This window comes from Microtus pennsylvanicus, chromosome 10 (assembly GCF_037038515.1).
Source record: "Microtus pennsylvanicus isolate mMicPen1 chromosome 10, mMicPen1.hap1, whole genome shotgun sequence".
Lineage (NCBI taxonomy): Eukaryota > Metazoa > Chordata > Mammalia > Rodentia > Cricetidae > Microtus > Microtus pennsylvanicus.
The window spans coordinates 80233617-80254540 of NC_134588.1; the positions used below are offsets into that span (position 1 = coordinate 80233617).

The 20924-nt window shown below is 43.3% G+C and overlaps 1 protein-coding gene across 2 annotated transcripts in view; it reads right to left on the reverse strand.

The window, feature by feature from the left end:
- Positions 1-765: 765 nt before the first annotated feature.
- The window catches only part of Frmpd2 (FERM and PDZ domain containing 2), a 110116-nt gene continuing 89957 nt past the window's right edge, over positions 766-20924 (reverse strand). For both annotated transcript variants that reach the window (XM_075987521.1, XM_075987520.1), the window contains exons 28-30: positions 12445-12788; positions 4925-5178; positions 766-1741 (exon numbers count right to left, since the gene is read on the reverse strand). In XM_075987521.1, the coding sequence (XP_075843636.1) occupies positions 1701-1741; positions 4925-5178; positions 12445-12788 (639 nt within the window). In that variant the 3' untranslated portion in view covers positions 766-1700. The remainder of the gene's footprint in view (positions 1742-4924; positions 5179-12444; positions 12789-20924) is intronic.

Sequence of the window (20924 nt, forward strand, 5' to 3'; positions counted from 1 at the left end):
ATTTTATCGATTCTAAAGCCTGTACCTTTAATATAAATTTCAGAATACATTTTCTTCATATAATTATATTATGAACATAAAACAAAATTGATTGCAGAATATAGTTTTCTACAGCTCCAAATTATTGTGCCAGGATTATGATAGGAACTTCAGTAGACATACAAATAATTTGGGGATACTTTGGTATCTTTACTATTTCAAATGAGTTAGCCAATGCTACATTGTATTTAGGACTGGATATGCATATATTTCCGCAACTTCCAGGATATATAAGAACTTGAAATTTTTGGCAAGGGATAAGGTAGAGAAGTCACTGAGAAACCTCAAATGTCCTCGGACAGTTGTCCCCAAATCCAGCCATATAAACAATCACCTGCTGAACTGGGTGATAGGATGTGCCTTTGGCATCACCCAGCTCTAGTCACTCAGGATTGCAAAGGGTAAGCCCACTGAATCTGCGTTTTGGAAGTTTGAAAGTGTTCCGTGTAGAGAAGTACGCTGAGTGTGCTGAGAGCCAGGGTTCACCCACGAATTCATAGGACTGTACTGCTCCTTCTCATACTTCCCCTGGCATAAAGTGACAGCTGCCACCAAGCCCTTAAGGCAAGTTAACATGTTTTCATGAAAAAAAAATGGCTCAGCATGGACATACGTGCCCGAGGAGAAGGGACCCTGTCCTATGGGGAGAAAGACTATGTTTACACAGTTAGGTATCTGCCTATTTCTAGTTCAAGAATGGAAGAAACAACCAGACTTCAGAAGATTGGGAAAAAACTGTTATTTAGTCATTTTATTGCATAGTTAATTAATTCTCCAAACCTGAGACCTACAAAACTATGCAGCAATATGCAAAGATATATTTACTGTCCAAAACAAGACTATTCAAATTGCTGAAAAATTATTTTCCATAAGTGGCAGAGCAAGCCATGACCTACATTAAACACGCACCCTCATTATATTATGTGAGACCTTATCTCTGCTATGTGGTTCATGTTATACAGCAGTACACCAGAGACTTGAATTGTGGTCCACCAGGTCTATTTCTTTTATGTATTTGCTCATTCCAGAAGTTTTATTGCAGCATCTACATAGCAACATCAAGAAATGTTAGCTCTACTATAGTTTACATTTATATAATGAGAATCAGACATTAAGATCAAATAGAAAAGTCATTTGAAAAGAACACATGATTATTTGGAGTTGAAGGAAAGACAGAAAAACCCCAACAGAAAACACAGAAAGTTGTTCCCCCTGTGGCCTTTGAGCCAAGCCCCTTGGCAGATTCTTTCCAGTATACTGGTGATACTTTGATAAGAGTCCTTTGACAGATGAAGACTCAACGGTGCGAACCAGAATGTTGCATCACCCACCTTGGTGCCCCTGTTTGGCAACCAGAACTTTCCCCTGCCGTAGTTTACCTTATTTAAATAATTAGTCCCCAGTTCCTTTCATGAGAGGAATCCCAGTCCATACACACAAAGATTTGCTTGATTTAAACCCCAGAGCTGAAGAGGAAGTCGTGACTACTAAAGATGATTAGCCTCAGAAACACCAGGCACGAAGACTTAGAAGTCAGTACTTAACACCCCATCTTCTCGGGGATGCTTCTTTGGTGGTAACACAGCAAATAAGTAGGTACATTCTCTGGACCAAAATCAACTGAGGGTTCTTCCACCGAAAGGATACCCACACAGGAGCCCTCAGGTTCTGTCCCAGGAGATGCTTTGCTCAGTGTGCTCACCTAAAAGAGTGAGCAGATGTTAGTAGGTGGCTGGTTGGTTGTGCAGAAACCTCTCTAAATCATATAATTCAACCCTGTTCTTACTATCCCACTGAACTGTGGTTTGGTGATTTTGTTTTTACTGGGTTTTGTTGTTATTTTGACTTAGCAAAAAGAAAAATGCTTGTTTGTTTGTTTTTTTAAAGGTGTGAACAAGCATGTCTGTCATGCAGTTGTGTGGGCAGGGAGAGGTGCTCCCCTCACCCTTCACAACCTGTAATAGATGAGGGAGCTGACAATACAGGAGAGCTCACCGTGGTGACGAGGACATGGGACAGCTGGTAGGCTGACCAACCCTGCAACTGCCCAAGCCCAGCACAAGGATTAAGTGTTGACCCACCCCAAGTCTACCCCATCTGTGATCTGCTGGAGCACAGGGGGAAGGGGGCAGGGGGAGAATCCCGCAGATCCAGGACTACAGGTTCTCCATGACTCAGGGCAGCACTGAGATGTCCAGGAAGAATCCTAGTGAGGGCCCAATGTCTATGGTGTAGCAGAGACCAGAGGCCTCAAACTAGACTGGCGATTCTTTGTGATGAATGCCTGATGTAAAAATGTGTGGATAAAGAAGTTTACTATGTAAAATTAATTAACTTTTTGTGCTCCGGAGTCCTTTAAGAAACACGTTGTCCTCCTGCTACTTGACGGAAAGTTGTGTGTGTTATAGACTCTTGTGGAAAGATCCATTCTGTGAAAATGCATCAAAAGCCAGTTCTGACAGCTGCGGTTTGGATCCACACAGAATGTGAACCTGAACAATTTAAATAAAACCACAAAGCCTATTGATAGAAGAGAACTAAGAATACCACAAACACTGATTAAATTTACTTATAGAAAATACCTTTTTTCAAAAGATTTCTAAATTGTGTGTGTATGTGTTTGTATGTGTGGTGTCTGCCGCCTGTGTGCCTATATCTGTAGAAACTAGAAGACAGTGTCAAATCCCCAGGAACTGGATTACAGGTGGTTGTGAACAACCTGGTATGGGTGCTGGCGATCTGTTCTTCACTGCGGACTCATCTCTCTAGCATCAGGAAAAAAAATTATTTTTAATCATCTTTGTCTAAATGGAGCAAACAATACTTCGACTATAGCTGTAAAGGATGCACTACTTAGTCATAAGCAAAGTCCTCTTGTATCCTCCTCTCCCAACTTCTGGGACAAATGAGAATAATACGCAGAAGTACTCACCTTCTGGATGACTTGGACCCTTCAGAGATTTTTTTTTTAGCTTTTTTTAAAATTTTTTTTTTAGTTGTTGAAAAAAAAATTTCCACCTCCTCCCCGTTTCCCATTTCCCTCCCCCTCCTCCCACACATTGCCCCCTCCCCCTCTCTCCCTTCCCCCCCCATTCCATTCCCCCTCCCTCTTGAGAATGAAGAGCATTCCATATTCCCTGCGGGAAGTCCAAGGTCCTCCCACTTCTATCCAGGTCCAGTGGAACTGAACTATTGGGAGTTCACCAAGGCCAGCAGGACTGGGACTGAATAACCCTTCAGAGATTTTAAGGGATGTACATGGTGCTTTTCCCAAAAGAGTCACACTGCCTAGGGATAGTGTGATTCATAGCCTGGGTGCTATAAAGCATATGTGTGGAACAACCACAGAGCCTAGGCCCAAGCTGGCACCATGAGCACTCAACACCTGACTTCCATCCTCTATAAGCAGCAGAGAAGACCTGTTCTCTTTTTGGGGGTAGGATTTGAGATGATGACATGGTTCATCCCAGCTACATCCCCAGTCTATAGCCAAGGGCCAACCAGTTCATCTATTCCACACTCAGCCATAGATGAGAGCTTCTCCCTGCCCCAACCTGATGTTAGGACACAGCCTGTCTGCTTAGTGCCTTTGTCTATGTGGAAAAACAGCAGAATCAGCTGTGTTCAAAAGCTTGCATCATCCCACTGAAGTCTATGAAAACAATAGCTAGCTGTTACCAAAAGCACCTTATACATGTGGTATTGTCCTCTCAGACTTTCAACGACAGCCTCAGGTAAGCGTCATTGTCTCCATGTGCAGTGAACGGTGGCACCAGGATGGAAACGTTAGCTCCTCCCATGGGAATGCCCTTTCCTCTCTGCTCTCTTTCTGGAGACAGCCATCAATGTCTTAGTTGGATCCCTACGGGTGCCTGTAGATGGCTCAGCCTTCTTTCAGCTCTCCTGCCACACGGAGATCAACTAGAAGGGTGATCTTAACATGCAAGCCTCTCCCTGCTGGCTTCACAGTTCTATACACCCATCCGTGTCTTCCTTCCATGTCAGGATGTCGGATTCCCTACAAATGTATGTGAATGGCCTCTGAGGCCTCAGAATCCTCCTAGTTACTTGTTGTCTATTTCAGATAAGAATGGGACTTTTTAGCATCATATTCATGTAAGAGGGGGGCCCGCTTGTTCATCCCTGCCGCCCAACTAGCTTAGCCCCAAAATAACCACACAGAAACTATATTAATTAAAACACTGCTTGGCCCATTATCTCTAACTTCTTATTGGTTAACTCTTACATCTTGGTTTAACCCATTTGTAGTAATCAGTGTATCGCCATGTGGCAGTGGCTTACCGGGTAAAATTCCCAGCTTCTGTCTCTGATAGCTCCATAGTGTTCTGAGGATGCCCTTGCTGTTGTGATTCTCCTGTCTGTGTTTCCTACGTACTGGGATTAGAAATATGAGCCACCATGCCTGATTTTCTGATGTGTACCCAACCACAAAGGCTCTATAAGCAGCCTCCAGTAACATGACACTGGGAGTATTCTCTGAAGCATATACATCCCAGGGCCAGGTAGGTGTAGACAAAACAGAAACTAGCCCTTGACATGCTGGTCTCCAAAAAGCTAAACCTGGGGAGAGAAGGTGTGTCCACACATGTGCTGGAGGGCAGCAAAGGGGACACTCAACGTGTGGACCCAGGTGCAGGGAGAGAATGGCTTGAATTCTGCCTCTCTGCTTTAGTCACTGTAGAGCCCTGGAGAAGCCTCTCATGTAGCATATCAAACAGTCCCCAATTGGTAAAGTAGTCATCATGGAACAGGGACCACAGTAAGCAGTCAGCAGAAATGACTTCCAGATGATACTTTAGGGGACCATTACTCTAACCTAAGTGAGTTCCGTGAAGCCTCATCCCACACAGAGTGTGATACCCACCTGAGGATGCCACAGACTCCTCCAGATCCTCCCAGTCACTCTCACTCCCGGGGGATCCTTCCGGAAGTGTAGACTTTGCGAGAGCACCCCAAGAACAGAACTGCGGCAGAGGAATAGTCTCAGAATCCGCCTCTAGACATTCTTCACAGGGCAGCTGGCCTGAGAACGTGGAGTTGAGGGTCAGGTAGTCTTCATCATCGAAGGTGAGAGAAGAGGTTTCGTGAAGAAAACATGTGCCACCTTCAGCATCATCCCTGTCCAATCCAGGACCAGAAAACAGAAACGTGTGTGTGGTCCAGCCTCCATCAGCAATTCCTGGCCTGCCTTCTCCTTGCCTCTCAAGATCCTCATCCTTGTTCATTACCTAAGACCTGGCCAGAGGATGCCCAGAGCGCCAGGGTACAAACAGCAAATTATGGTCCCTGAACTGGTGAGACTACCAGGCACATGAGAACAAGAGCAGCCCTGAAATATTACAGTGCAGGTAGTAAGCAGAAACAGCTCAGCATATCAAACCTAGGAGCCCACGGGGGAGCTGCCAGAGGGCACAACAGTGCAGGCAAAGCTATGAGCTGGGGTCAGTTCTAGGGCCCGCGTTTTACACTGAGACCTTGGGTAGGTGTCCTGCTTATCTGCAATCTTGGTTTTCTTATCTGAAACACTGAAATTGTTAGAATTGTTAGAAGCTATAAATTAAATGATTGTTATACATTATCTGCCTTCCAGGAGTGCTGGTACAGGGTAAGTTTTCCAGCAGTGAAATGCTGCTATTGTGTGCGACTCTGATGGTTTGAACTATTTCAGCAGACAGATTAGAGGGAAAAGAGCCCACGGAGACTAGAAGCAACCTTCAAAGCACTTTGTGCAAATATCAGGTCCCTTTCAGAGCACCGATGAAGTCTTTAGAGAGGCAGCCAGCTGGAGTGACATTATTCCCCATGTCAAAGGAAGGACACAGGAGGCAGAGGACCGGAGAGGCTCATTATCAGGCTATGCACACGCAGATGCAAGAGAAAGATTCAGCCTTCCAGCGAGGACCCAAGATAGCCACACATGCCTTGGACGAGAAAGAGCAGTCCTGCAGACAGCAGGGTGTTTTGTGCAGCACTGCACACATGCAGAGAGGCGCTCAGAAAATATCTGTTGCTAATCTGGTTAGAGAAGATGAGAAGGAAAATCTAAGAGAAAAGCACAGACATTTAGTTGTTTTTCTAACCAACTGCCTGGATCCTCACTTCTTAGCCCCCTGCCCCACACCCAGATCAAAGGGTTAGTTTCATTACATGCTCCCATCCCTGCTCCCCTTTCCCCTAATGCCTGTCTCTCTTAAAAATCAACCCTAGAATACCCCAATAACTACAAACCCACAAATGCCAGACAGTGTGGTTTACTATGAAGGGACATTATTTACAGTCCTGAAAGCCAGCTATAGGATCTGTATAAAACTGCATTCATGTGAGCATATGCTTGCTTGTGTATACAAAATGATTTTGTCAAGACTATAAAACAACTTAGAAATCGTCAAGTACTTGGGCAAAAATTTGGTTTAAAAATGTAATAGACTTGGTCAAATGTACATAAATTATGTTTTCTTATAAACATAGAGAAGGAACAGTGGGTAGTTATGACAAAAAAGCAAGAAAAGCCATGCACTGCCCAGTTGCCTGCGGGTGCAGAGCACAGCTGCCTGCCGGTGCAGAGCAGAGCTGTCTGCGGGTGCAGAGCACAGCTGTCTGCAGGTGCAGAGCACAGCTGTCTGTGGGTGCAGAGCTCAGCTGTCTGTGGGTGCAGAGTTCAGATGTCTGTGGGTGCAGAGCTCAGCTGTCTGTGGGTGCAGAGCTCAGCTGTCTGTGGGTGCAGAGTTCAGATGTCTGTGGGTGCAGAGCTCAGCTGTCTGTGGGTGCAGAGCTCAGCTGTCTGTGGGTGCAGAGCTCAGCTGTCTGTGGGTGCAGAGCTCAGCTGTCTGTGGGTGCAGAGTTCAGATGTCTGTGGGTGCAGAGCACAGCTGTCTGCGGGTGCAGAGCACAGCTGTCTGCGGGTGCAGAGCTCAGCTGTCTGTGGGTGCAGAGTAGAGATGTCTGTGGGTGCAGGAACAACTGTGTTGGGTACAGAGCACAGCTGTCTGTGGGTGCAGAGCTCAGCTGTCTGTGGGTGCAGAGTTCAGATGTCTGTGGGTGCAGAGCAGAGCACAGGTGTCTGCGGGTGAAGAGCACAGATGTCTGCGGGTGCAGAGCACAGGTGTCTGCGGGTGAAGAGCACAGATGTCTGCGGGTGCAGAGCACAGGTGTCTGCGGGTGAAGAGCACAGATGTCTGCGGGTGCAGAGCACAGGTGTCTGCGGGTGAAGAGCACAGATGTCTGCGGGTGCAGAGCACAGGTGTCTGCGGGTGAAGAGCACAGCTGTCTGCGGGTGCAGAGCACAGGTGTCTGCGGGTGAAGAGCACAGCTGTCTGCGGGTGCAGAGCACAGGTGTCTGCGGGTGAAGAGCACAGATGTCTGCGGGTGCAGAGCACAGGTGTCTGCGGGTGAAGAGCACAGGTGTCTGCGGGTGCAGAGCACAGGTGTCTGCGGGTGAAGAGCACAGCTGTCTGCGGGTGCAGAGCACAGGTGTCTGCGGGTGAAGAGCACAGATGTCTGCGGGTGCAGAGCACAGCTGTCTGCGGGTGCAGAGCTCAGCTGTCTGCGGGTGCAGAGCACATCTGTCTGTGGGTGCAGAGCACAGCTGTCTGCGGGTGCAGAGCACATCTGTCTGTGGGTGCAGAGCACAGGTGTCTGCGGGTACAGAGCACAGCTGTCTATGAGTGCAGAGAACAACTGTCTGTGGGTGCAGAGCAGAGCTGTCTATGGGTACAGAGAACAACTGTCTGTGGTTGCAGAGCACAGCTGCCTGCAGGTGCAGAGCACAGCTGTCTGTGGGTGCAGAGCTCAGCTGTCTGTGGGTGCAGAGCACAGCTGTCTGCGGGTGCAGAGCACAGCTGTCTGTGGGTGCAGAGCACAGCTGCCTGCAGGTGCAGAGCACAGCTGTCTGTGGGTGCAGAGCTCAGCTGTCTGTGGGTGCAGAGCACAGCTGTCTACGGGTGCAGAGCACAGCTGTCTACGGGTGCAGAGCACAGCTGTCTGTGGGTGCAGAGCTCAGCTGTCTGTGGGTGCAGAGCACAGCTGTCTACGGGTGCAGAGCACAGCTGTCTGCGGGTGCAGAGCTCAGCTGTCTGTGGATGCAGAGCTCAGCTGTCTGTGGGCGCAGAGCTCAGCTGTCTGTGGGCGCAGAGCTCAGCTGTCTGTGGGCGCAGAGCTCAGCTGTCTGTGGATGCAGAGCACAGCTGCCTGCAGGTGCAGAGCACAGCTGTCTGCGGGTGCAGAGCACATCTGTCTGTGGGTGCAGAGCACAGGTGTCTGCGGGTACAGAGCACAGCTGTCTATGGGTGCAGAGAACAACTGTCTGTGGGTGCAGAGCAGAGCTGTCTATGGGTACAGAGAACAACTGTCTGTGGGTGCAGAGCACAGCTGCCTGCAGGTTCAGAGCACAGCTGTCTGTGGGTGCAGAGCTCAGCTGTCTGTGGGTGCAGAGCACAGCTGTCTATGGGTGCAGAGCACAGCTGTCTGCGGGTGCAGAGCTCAGCTGTCTGTGGATGCAGAGCACAGATGTCTACGGGTGCAGAGCACAGGTGTCTGTGGGTACAGAGCACAGATGTCTGTGGGCCAGTGCAGCTGCCTGGCTGTCAAAGCTTCATCTTCACCATAATCTCCCTCCACACTTTCAAGGGATACCTTTATCTTTGATGTGAGACTTAGCCAAAGAAAAAGTGATCTGCTCCCACACCAAAAACAGAGATGTTGGACAGCCTATAATGATGCCCAAGCATAACAAGACTGGCTATGACTGTCACCTTATGGCCAAACTTTACCAAGTAGCCTTGTATATAGCCCAGCCAAGCTCTCCTCTTCCATAGGTATCAACCCACATCTTCCATGACAATGTCTAATTTCCGGATGTAGGACAGAGATGGGTATGAGGAAGGATAAGTGAAATCTAAACACACACTGAGCTTTCTGGGGTGCTGGCAGCCATCTGCTGTTAAGATGGAGCAACTTGGCAGAGAGTAAGTTCTGGCAGTTGACTGAGGATTTCAATCGACACGGTTTGTTCCTTAACAAGAAATTTCCCAAGAAAAAGTAGGAATCCAGAAGAGTGCTGAGTCCCTACTGTGTGCTAGGCCCTGTGCTATCTTATTTCTCCTGGCTTGCACAGTGGCCTAGGCATCCTGGGGCTACTTTAAGACTGGGCAGCCCTCAACTAAGGGAAGACAGCTCCCCAGGCACACACATGAAGAAGTGGTAATGCTGGCTCTAAAGACATGCTCCACAGATTTGTGCCTTTTGTCCCAAACTACAGAACACTGGACCCAGAGAGGCCACAAATCAAAGGCCAGTTTGGCTGGGACAGCCACCTCTGACCTGCAAATATTCCTAAGGAGCCCATGGATAACCACCATCCCACACTGGAATACTAATTAGAACCTGACTGCCAAGGTGGGGACCCTTCTTTAGAGTTTCTATGTATACACTACACTTTTCTTTCTTTGGAAACAGTTGCTATAAGTGCATAAATGGCAGCTAAGCACTGTCCTGTGGAGGAGGGCCCGCCACAGCTTTGTGTCCTGATTTCCGAGTGAAGAAAATTCTTGAATAGAAGAAGAAAATGAGGCAAGAGTAAAACCAGGAAATGAGGGGAGGAGGAATGTTGTCATTCCCAGGACCACCATGGTGCAAAGGGGTGTGGGGGCCCAAAGGGGCTTGCAGCTAGTTATTCATAGCCTCAGAAACCTAAGAAGGGGGGGAGGCAGTAACCATAACAACTGAGGACCAGACACCTCACTAGAATATTCAGAACCTAAAAGACTCTAAGTGACCCTCAAAAGGGAACACCCTTCAAGAATGACAGGTTTTGGACATATGGTGTAGCCTTACAAGTAAGCCAAATTTTAATCTGATTCAGGAAATAAAAAATAAATGACTCTCTTGTCTAAAAAAAAATATCCCACGCCTTGCCAAGAAACTGTTGGCATGCAATTGCTGCTAGGTGAGAGAAAGGCAGTTGTCTTTAATGGAACAAAACTTAGTGTATTGGTCACAATCCAGGGCAGGCCGCACACCCAGGTGTAATCAGCCAACACAAACTGGGGGAAGGGTGGTTTGTTTGGTTTTTAAGAGATGAGGAATAAAGTTGGGTTGGTAGGGTAGTTGGGGAGAATCTGGGAGGAGTTAGGGGAGGGAAATATACGATCATAATAAAATGCATGAAATTTTTGAAGAATAAATAAAAGCATTGTTTTCTAAAAAATGAATAACAATAAGATCAGTACATGTAAGTAAAAAATATGAGAAGGTAAATAAAGGAGCCTTGTCTGACCAGCAAGGGTGTGGTGGCAAATGGTGCCTTGTGCAGGAGCAAGTTGAGCATCCTGGAAACATTCAGGTAAGAGCGGGCAGCCCTTGCTGCAGGAAGCAAGAGTGCACTCCCATGTGGAGTATGAGGTTAGAGTTGACCATTTTTATATGCAATCCACTATGCTGTGCTACCATGAATGAAGCGCTGATGGCCTCTGCTAATCAGAAGTTAAAAATGTTCTTATTTAATTTAACTCTATTGAGTTAAAGCTGTAAGGTAAATCTAGGTCTAACTAGACTTGCGCTTAAATCCAGAAATATTTTTAATCCAGTTATCAGTGATCCCCTTTTTAAACTTTCTGGTAATAAAACTTGTAGACATCTGGGGCTGGTGAGATGTTCAGCAGGTAAAGGGGCTTCCTGCCAAATATGATGACCTGAATTTGAGTGTAAGGAAAGGGATAACTCTCCCGAGTGGTCTTGTGACTTCTACACATGCTCTATAGTTCTTATATTCATCACACACACACACACACACACAAATATACAATTATGTTTTTAAAGCCTTTAGAAGTCTAAACAAGTGGCCTTGTGCCTATGGGAAAGGAGAAGTCCCACATAGGCTTACTAATGGTTGGCCTTGGGTAAATCTCTAAGTTGTTCCCTTGTCACTTCATCAAGCACATCGTATGATGCCCTTGATTCCATTGTAATTAAAAAAAAAAACTGTAACCGTAACACTGTAAGGAACACACGTGAATTATCAGAAGATGAGATGAATAGTATGGATGAATGTGCTTTCCCATGCTGTTTCTATGTTGCAAAGCAGTTGGGTTCTGTTTGGCTTGCACAGCAATCTTTAAACATTTGTATCCGGATGCCTTTAGGTATTAAGCCTGGCCCCTATTTGCCACAATTCTCCCAGAGCCCAGCTTATCCTGCCTTCTGCTTCTCTCACTATCCATCTGAGAGAAGTTCTAGGACACACACACACACACACACACACTCCACAGATACCAGAATCCCCACATGTTGGAACCCCCTCTATAAATGTAGTACATGCTTGTGTATCATTTACACACCTCCTATTGAAATAGTAGCTCATTTCTAGATTATTTATAATAACTAATACAGTAAAAATACTTTATAAATAGTTGTTATACTATATTGTTTAGAAAATAATCATCAAAACATCTGTACTGAGCAGTACAAGTGATTTTCTAATCTTTTCAATCTCGGGCTGGTCAGACACACAAATGAAGAAGCTATAGACGCAGAGGGTTGAATACCTCACGCCACCTTTCAGTCTCTGTGAGTCTATTCTTATCATTCTGCTACAATGACCCCAAAGAGAGAGTCACTGGATCCTAAAAGCTTTATATAGTGTCAAGCACAAAATATTATTCCCGGTTGTTGCCTGTTCACGTCCATGCATGCTTACAAATGCCTAGCAGCCAAAACACACCCTGCCTCCGTCTAACCTTCTTCTCCTTCCTCCCGTCTCTGCTGCCTAACAATGTCTGAGGTATATGTATGTAATAAATAGTCTTCCAACTAAATTTCAAAGTGTTTTTTCATGGGAACAGGAATTAAAACAAGAAATGCTTTAGGGTGGATAGGCACTGAACCATACACTGAATAAAAACAGTCGTTGAAATGAAGGTTTCAGCCTGGCTTTGGAGATGGAACTATGCTTCCAGGTAGTATTGATAAGAAAGGTGTATGTCATCAATAGAAATGAGCACATGCAGAAAATCTCCCTTTGCACCCCAGCTAAAGAGGCCGTGGGACTATAGGATACACACTGTGTGCTGGCAAGAAACACAAGCAACTAAAGAGGACGCGTGGGTACAGAAAACACACTGTGCACTGGGAGAAAATGTAAGGCCTGCCATTAGCAGCCTCGAGGACATACTGGGGATGATTGTCATCTGGGTGGAGTTTGCTCTTCCCCAAAGTTCCCAGGTTGTAACAGCTCCCATCCCAGGCTTCTATAGTTTCTTATTCCCCTCAAACTCCTAGAACAGTGCTGGGCACAATAATCCTGTCTATAGTGGGTGACTGCTTGATTGTAATCAGCTGGCAATCAATGCACACAGCTTACAAAATCCCTGCTAATACGGTAAATCTTACCTTCCCAGTCTCCTGATATCACACACAGAATAGCAGTTTTGTCTCATATCCTTTTCCAAAGAGGTAGCCAACGCTGGTGCCTCTGGTTCTTGGTGGAGTTTGCACAAGTGAGGATGGGATTCCATAGGGCACATCGGGGACCTGGCCCAGGGTCCCTGTCTGTGTTGGTCTCCTTTCACCTCTCTGACAGCCTTGTAGGAAGACTCTGGTGTGGAACCCAGGCCTTCCCCTATGTCCAGGGAGGCACTGTCCCTCCAGCTGTCCTCTTGATCTAGGCTGGGGCTCTGCTCTGATTCAGTACACGTTGCCATGGTGAATCTTTGGTCTGTTGATAGTTCAGGGGTCTATTAAAGAAATGTGAAGGGTTACCAACACTCACATACCAAAGAAACTCTAAAAAATGTTTAAGAAATAAAAAGTTTGGGGCTTAGCCGGCCATTGGTAGCACACATGTTTAATCCCAGCACTTGGGAGGCAGAAGCAGGCAGATCTCTGAGTTTGAGGGTAGCCTGGTCTACAGAGTGAGTTCCAAGACAGCCAAGGCTACACAGAGAAATCCTGTCTCGAAAATCAAACAAAACAAAACAAAACAAAAACAAAAAAGTTTTGGCTAAAGAAATGGCACAGTGGTTAACAGTATTTGCTAGGCTTGCAGAGGACCAGAATTCAGGTCTCAGCATCCACATCAAGCAGGTAACAATGACCATAACTCCAGATCCAGAGGATCTGATGACCTTCTCTGACCTATGTAGGCACCTGCACTCATATGCACCTATCTACAGGCATACATATCCACAAACACATAATTTTTAAATTAAAATAATTTTTAAAAAGAAATCAGAAGATTTTCTGGATGCTTTTAGGTCTGAGCTATAGAGACAGAGACAAATCCAGAAATCGGCACCTAAATCTACAATCATCCCAAGCCTAGAAGCTAACACGATAGCAAAAGAACACAACCAACAACAGCCAGGGCAATATGTCTCCACTTAGACCCCAGCTATTCTACCACAGCAGGCCCTGTATATTCCAACATAGCTGAAGCACAAAAAAAAAAGACCTTAAAAGTAACTATGTGAAGATGATGGAGGTCCTTAAAGAAGAAATGAATACATCCCTTAAAGAAAGCCAAGAAAACACAAACAAACAATGGAAGTAAATAAATAAAACTGTTAGAGACCTTAAATGGAAACATAATCAAAAAAGGAAATTCAAACTAGGGGAATTCTGGAAATGAAAAATTTAGGAATTTGAACAGGAACCTCAGGGGCAAGCTTCACCAACAGAATACAGGAGATTGGAGAAGGAATCTTACTCATTGAAGATACCATGGAAGAAATGGACATGTTGGTCAAAGAAAATGTTAAATATAAAACACTCCTGACACAAAACATTCAGGAAATCAGGGACACTATGAAGATACAGAGGAAGGAAAAGAAATCCAGATCAAAGACCCAGAAAATATTTTCAACAAAATCTTAGAAGAAAAATTTTCTAAGCTAAAGAAGTAGATGTCCATAAAGGTACCTGAAGCATATAGAACATCAAGCAGACAGGACCAGGAAAGAAAGTTTCCTCAATGCATAATAAAATAGTAAAGACATAGAAAAAAAGAAGAATATTAAAAGCATCAAGGAGAACACAGAAAGTACCATATAAAAGCAGACCTGTTAGAACTACCTGACTTCTCAATGGAGACTCTAAAGGCAGAAGGGCCTGGACAGATGTGCTGCAGACTCTAAGAGACCACAGATACCACCCAGGGTTAACATACCCAGCAAAGCTTTCAACCTCCATAGACAGAGGAAAATGAGATATTCCATGATAAAGTCAAATTTAAACACTATCTAGAAACCCAGCCCCACAGAACATGCTAGTAGAAGGACACTCCAACCTAAGGATATTAAATACACCCATGAAAAAACAGGGAATAAACAATCTCAGACCAGCAAAATCAAATAGGGAAAACACACACACACAATACAGACCAACAACAACAGCAAGACAACAGAAATCAACAATCATTAGCCCTTCATATATCTCATACCCATGGTCTCAATTCCCCCAATCAAAAGACACAGACTAACAGAATGAATGTGAAAACAGGATTCTTTCTGGTGCATCCACAAAGCACATCTCAAAACAACGGGCAGACATTACCTGAGGGTAAAGGACTATAAAAAGATATTCCAAGCAAATGGACCTAAGAAGCAAACAGTGTAGTCATTTTAATATCTAACAAAATAGATTTCAAATAAAAAGTAATCAAAAGAGATAGGGAAGAACATTACATACTCATCAGAGGAAAAATCCTACTAGATGACATTCAATTCTTTTTGTTTGGTTGTTTGGTTTTTGTTTGTTTGCTTGCTTTTCCAGACAGGGTTTTTTGTGTAACTCTCCTGACTGTCCTGGAATTTGCTTTGTAGGTCAGGCTAGCCTCAAATTTACAGAGATCCACCTGCCTCTGTCTCCAAAGTGCTGAGATTAAAGGTGTGTACCACCACTTCTGGCAACATTTCAACTCTTAACATCTCTGCCCCAAACACAAGAGCATCTGTATTTCTAAAATAAATTCTACTGCAGCTTAAATCACATATTGACCCTCATACACTGAGAGTGGGAGACTTCAATACCCTGTTCTCACCAATTGATCAGTCATCCAGACAGAATCTAAACAGAGAAATATCAGAGCTAACAATATTATAAACCAAATGGACCTAACAGATATTTCTAGAACTTTTCACTCAAACACAAAAGAATAAATATGCCTTCTATACTGTACCTCGGGGAACTTTGTCCAAAACTGATCATGTACTTGTCTCAATAAAATCTCAATAAATACAAGGAAAGTGAAATAGCTCCCTGCAGTCTATCAAACCACCTTGGGTAAAAACTAGATATCAGACACAACAGAAAGATCACAAACTCAGGGAAACTGAACAACTCTCTACTGAATAAAAAAAGTAGGCCAAGATAGTAATAAAGTAATTAAAGACTTTCTAGAATTCAATTAAAATGAATGTACAGCATACTTAAACTTATGAACACATTGAAAACAGTGCTAAGAGGAAAGTTCATAACACTAAGTGCCTACATAAAAAAACTGGAGAGATCCCGTACTAGCGACTTAACAGCACAACTGAAAGTTCTAGAAAAAAAGAAGCAAACTCAACCAGGAGGAGCAGACGCCAGGAAATAATAAAAAGCGGGGCTCAAATCAATAAAATGGGGGGAGAATAATGCAAAAAATCAATGAAATAAAGAGTTGGTTCTTTGAAAACATCAACAAGATAGAAAAACCCTAACTAAAGGATGGAGAAAGAATATCCAAATTAACAAAATCAGAAATGAAAAGGGAGACATAACAACCGACACCAAGGAAAAACAGAGAATCATAAGGGCATATTTTAAAAACCTGTATTCCACCAAATTGGAAAATCTAAAATAAAAAGATAATTCTCTCAATAGGTATCACTTACTATAAAGTTAAACCAAGATCAGATAAACAATTCGAATAGATCTATAACCCCTAAGAAAACAGAAGCAGTCATTAATCTCTCTTTCCCAACCCCCAAACAAGAAGAGGGGCCAGATGGTTTTAGCACAGAATTCTCCCAGACTTTCAAAGAGTTAACACCAAACTCCTTAAATTATTCCACAAAATAGAAACAGAAGGGACATTATACAATTCATTTTATGGGGCCATAATTTCCCTGATACCCAAAACCACATAAATCTCAATGAAGTAAGAGAATTACAGATCAATTTCCCTTCTGAGCATAGATGCAAAATATTCAATAAAATACATGCAAACAAAATTCAAGAACACATCAAAAAGATCATCCACCAGGGCTGGAGAGGTGGCTCAGTGGTTAAGAGCACTGCCTGCTCTTCCAAAGGTCCTGAGTTCAATTCCCAGCAACCACATGGCAGTTCACAACCACCTATAATGAGATCTGGTGCCCTCTTCTGGCCTGTATACTTAATAAATAAATAAATCTTAAAAAAAAAAAAGATCATCCACCATGATGAAGTAGGCTTCATCCCAGAGAAGCAAGGATGGTTCAATGTAATCCACCATATAAACAAAATGAAAGGAAAGGAAAAAAAAAAACAGGATCATCTCATTAGCTATAGAAAAGGAGTTTGGCAAAAATTCAATACTCTCCTTCATGATAAAGTCCTGAAGAGATAAGAGATACAAGGGACATATATAAACATAACATAGCAAATTTAGAGCAAGCCTGTAGCCAAGATCAAATTAAACGGAAAGAAAGTCAAAGCAATTCCACTAAAATCAGAAACAAGACTGTCCACTCTCTTCATACCTATTCAATATAGCACTTGAAGTCTTAACTAAAACCATAATTCCACTGAAGGAGATCAAAGGGATACAAATTTGAAAAGAAGAAGTCGAAGTATCTTTATTTGTAGATGTTATGATAGTATAAATAAGTGAGCCTAAAAATTCTAGCAGGGAACTACTACACCTGATAAACACTTTCAGCAAAGTGGCCAGATACATGTTTAATTAAAAAAAATGGTAGCCCTTTTATATACAAATGACAAACACTGTAAAAGAAATAAAGAACGGTTGGGTAATGTTGGTACATGCCTTTTATCTCAGCACTCAGGAGGCAAAGGACAGCGGATCTCTGTGATTCTGAGGCCAGCCTGGTCTACAGAGCTAGTTCCAGGATAGCCAAGGCTACACAAATAACCCTGTCTCAAAAAAAAAACCAATAATAGGAAAAAAAGGGAGGGGTAGAAACATCAGGGAAACGATATCTTTCATTATAGCATCAAATAATATAAAATATCTTGGGTAACTCTAACCAAGTGAGTGAAAGATTTGAATGGTTGAAAACTTCAAATCTTTGAAAAAGAAATATAAGACAATGTGAAAAGATGGAAAGATCTCCCATGCTCATGGATCAGCAGGATCAACATAGTAGAAATGGTCATCCTACCAAAAGCAATCTTCAGATTCAAACACAATTTTTCATAGACCTTGAAAGAACAATTCTCAACTTCATATGGAAAAAAAAATATCCAGGACAGCTAAAACAATCCTGAACAGTAAAAGAACTGCTTGATGCCCCATGATTTCTGCATTCAAGTTGTACCACAGTGCAATAGAAATGAAAACTACATGGTGTTGGCAAAAAAGCAGACACGTTGATCAATGGAATTGAATTGAAGACCCACACATAAATCCACACACATATGAACATCTAAGTTTTTAAAAAGAAGCCAGAATTACACACTGGAGAAAAAGAAAGCATCTTCAACAAATAGTGTTGAGCCAACTATATGTATGCATATAGAAGAATGAAAATAGATCCATATTTATCACCCTGTGCCAAACTCAAATCCAAAGGAAATCAAAGACCTCAACATCAAACCAGACACACTGAACCTGATAGTAGAGAAAGTGGGGAATAACAATGAATGCATTGGCACAGGAGACAACTTTCTCAACATAATACCAATAGCACAAACACTAAGACCAACAATTGATAAATGGGACCTCAAGTGAAACTGAAAACTTCTGTATGACAAAGGACACTGCCCATAGGACAAAAAGGAAACCTACAGATTGGGGAAAAAAACTTTTATCAACTCTACTTCTGATAGAAGACTAATATTCAAATGCATAAAGAACTAGATGTCAGCAGACCACTGGGAGGAGAAACATAAGCAGCAGTGTGGTGGACCAGATTTTCCAATGAAACAGACCTAAGAAACAAGCTGGTGTTGCTATCCTAATATCTAACAAAATAGACTTCAAACTAAAATTAGTCAAAGGAGATGAAGAAGTTTATTTCATATTCATCACAGAAAAAATCCATCCAGATGAAGTCTCAATTCTGAATTCTGAACATTTATGCCTCAAATCCAAGGGCATTCACATTTGTGTAAAAAAAAAATTACCAAAGTTTAAAAGTTTAAATCACACATCAAATGCTGTACATTAATAGTGAAAGACTATGAGACTGAGTGAGGTAGCCTAGACACAGAAAGACAAATATAATATGTACTCACTCATAAGTGGCTTTTAGACATAAAACCAAGAATAACCAAAGTACAGTCCACAACCCCAGAGAATCTAGACAACAAAGAAGACTCTAAGAGATAAATACATGAATCCACCTAAGACAGAGAGAAAGACAAGCTCTCCTGAGTAAATTGGGAGCATGGGGGAGAGGGGAGAAATGAAGGAGCATGGGGAAAAATGTATAGCTCAGTTTAAAACAATAAAGTATAAAAAAAGAAAAAAGAACTAAACGCCAAAACAACAATAATCCAATTAAAAAGTGGGAAACATATATAAAAACAGAATTCTCAATAGAGGAATATCAAATGGTTTCAAAACAATTAAGAAATGTTTAACATCCTTAGCCATTACGGAAATGCAAATCAAAACAACTCTGAGATTCCATCTTACACCTGTCAGAATGGCTAAGAGCAGAAACTCAAGTGACAGTTCATGCTGTTGAGGATGTAGAGCAAGGGGGAACACTCCTCCACTGCTGGTGGGAGTGCAAATTTATACAGCTACTATAGAAACTAATATGGTGTTTCCTCAGAAAGTTGGGACTCAGTTTACCTCAAAACCAGCTAATACCACTCTTACACATATGCCCAAAGGATGCTCCCTCCTACCACAAGGATATTTGCTCAACCTTGTTCATTGCAGTTTTATTTATAATAGCCAAAAACTGGAAGTAATCTAGATATACCTCAGCAGAAGAATGGATGAAGAAAATGTGGTATATTTAAAGCTCAGCTTTCAAAAAAAATCATGAAATTTGCAGGTAAATGGAACTAGAAAAAAAATCATCCTGAGTGAAGTAATCCAGACCCAGAAAGATAAATATGGTATATATTCATTTATAAGGGGATATTACCAGTTTACCAGTTAAGTAAATGATAATCAAGCTACGATCAGAAGACCTAGAGAGGTCATGTAAAAAGGAGGGGTTGACGGGGCAGGGGGAATACAGGGATCTCCCAGCAAGGAAGAAATAGAATATATTTTATGGGTGGACTGGAGGAGTGGGGGATCAGGTTTGGCGGGAAATGGAGTGGAGAGAGAATGTGGGGAGAGATGGCTGGAATTTGGAGGGGTAGCATTTGTGGAGTTGGAAACTTAGTGCAGAGGAAACTTTGTACAACTTCATAAATGAACATGATGGTCTTTGATATCTCTTTTGAACCATTTTTATTAGTTTTAACATCTGCCTGGTTCCCTATCTGACTGGGTTATACATGTATGAATATTTAAAACCGTATGGAAATTGGGATTTTATATTTTCCTGAAAATTAGGTCAGCATTCTCATCCTACAACCAACTGCCTTCTATCATAGATCACAATGCTGAACTCCCAGTCCCGGTCTCACTGAACAGAGGAAGCTTCATATCCACACCAAGGATCCTCCCTTGGGTGAGCCTTTGAGATAGCATGTGACCCACCAAAAAAAAGGAACACCCCAAAGATGCACACTTGAATTATAAATAATAACCAGTCCCTTGCTGGTAGACTGTGCCTATTATAAAGGGTATAATAATAATCAAAATCTGAAGTGGAGGAGATTTTAAAACATAAAGAGACAGAGCAGTTTCCACTCCTGGGACAGCCCCTGAGTCTCCCTTTAAGGTCTGCTCTCACTCCCTCCCAGACAGCCTCCCACCCTCACTCCTTAAAGTTTCCTACGATCTTGATGGCCATGCCTTTTGTTATCCTGACTCCTCCATTGTCAGTTTCCCTTTGACTCTGCATCCCTAATGTCACTCCCCCATGAAGAAAGCCCCCAGCTTCCTCCTGCACTCCTCTCAGCTTCTGCCTCTGTTACTCTACACAATGCAAGTTCTTTCCAGTTCCCAGTGAATCCACCACAGCCCTCACAGCTGCCAAGCCTCTGGCCCTATGAATGCCATTAAGTGTGACTGTAGATGCCAATGCTCATAACCTTCCTCAGCATCAGTTCTGTTTCCTATAAATGATCTTTCATCTTTCTCAAGTCCCTAGCACCATTCTCCCATTTTCCCTCTTCATAGCAACAACAACATACTAATTAAGAGTCCTCCCTCACCCACCCAGGTCTTACTGGTCAATCTCTATCTCAACCCCATTCGCCCTTCACCTACCAGCCATCCACCTCTTTGCTCTACTTTATGGCAAACTTTGAGTGGAATATCTCCAGGAACTTAGCTTTTCTGTATCCCAAGAGCACATATCTGCCGGTTTCCCTCTCCAGTAACAACCTCCAAACTGGTACATCCTGCTTAGTGGAAGTGCTTCGCTCAGACCCTTATGAGATGCCTACTGCTGCCTGGTCCAACCTCTTTCTCTTGCCCCATCTCCTCCACCTCACTCTCCCTCTGTGTGAGATGCCCACTGCTGCGTGGTTCAGTCTCTTCTCATGACCCTCTCTCAGCCTCAGTTCTCTGTAGCAGACCTCTCACTACTGGG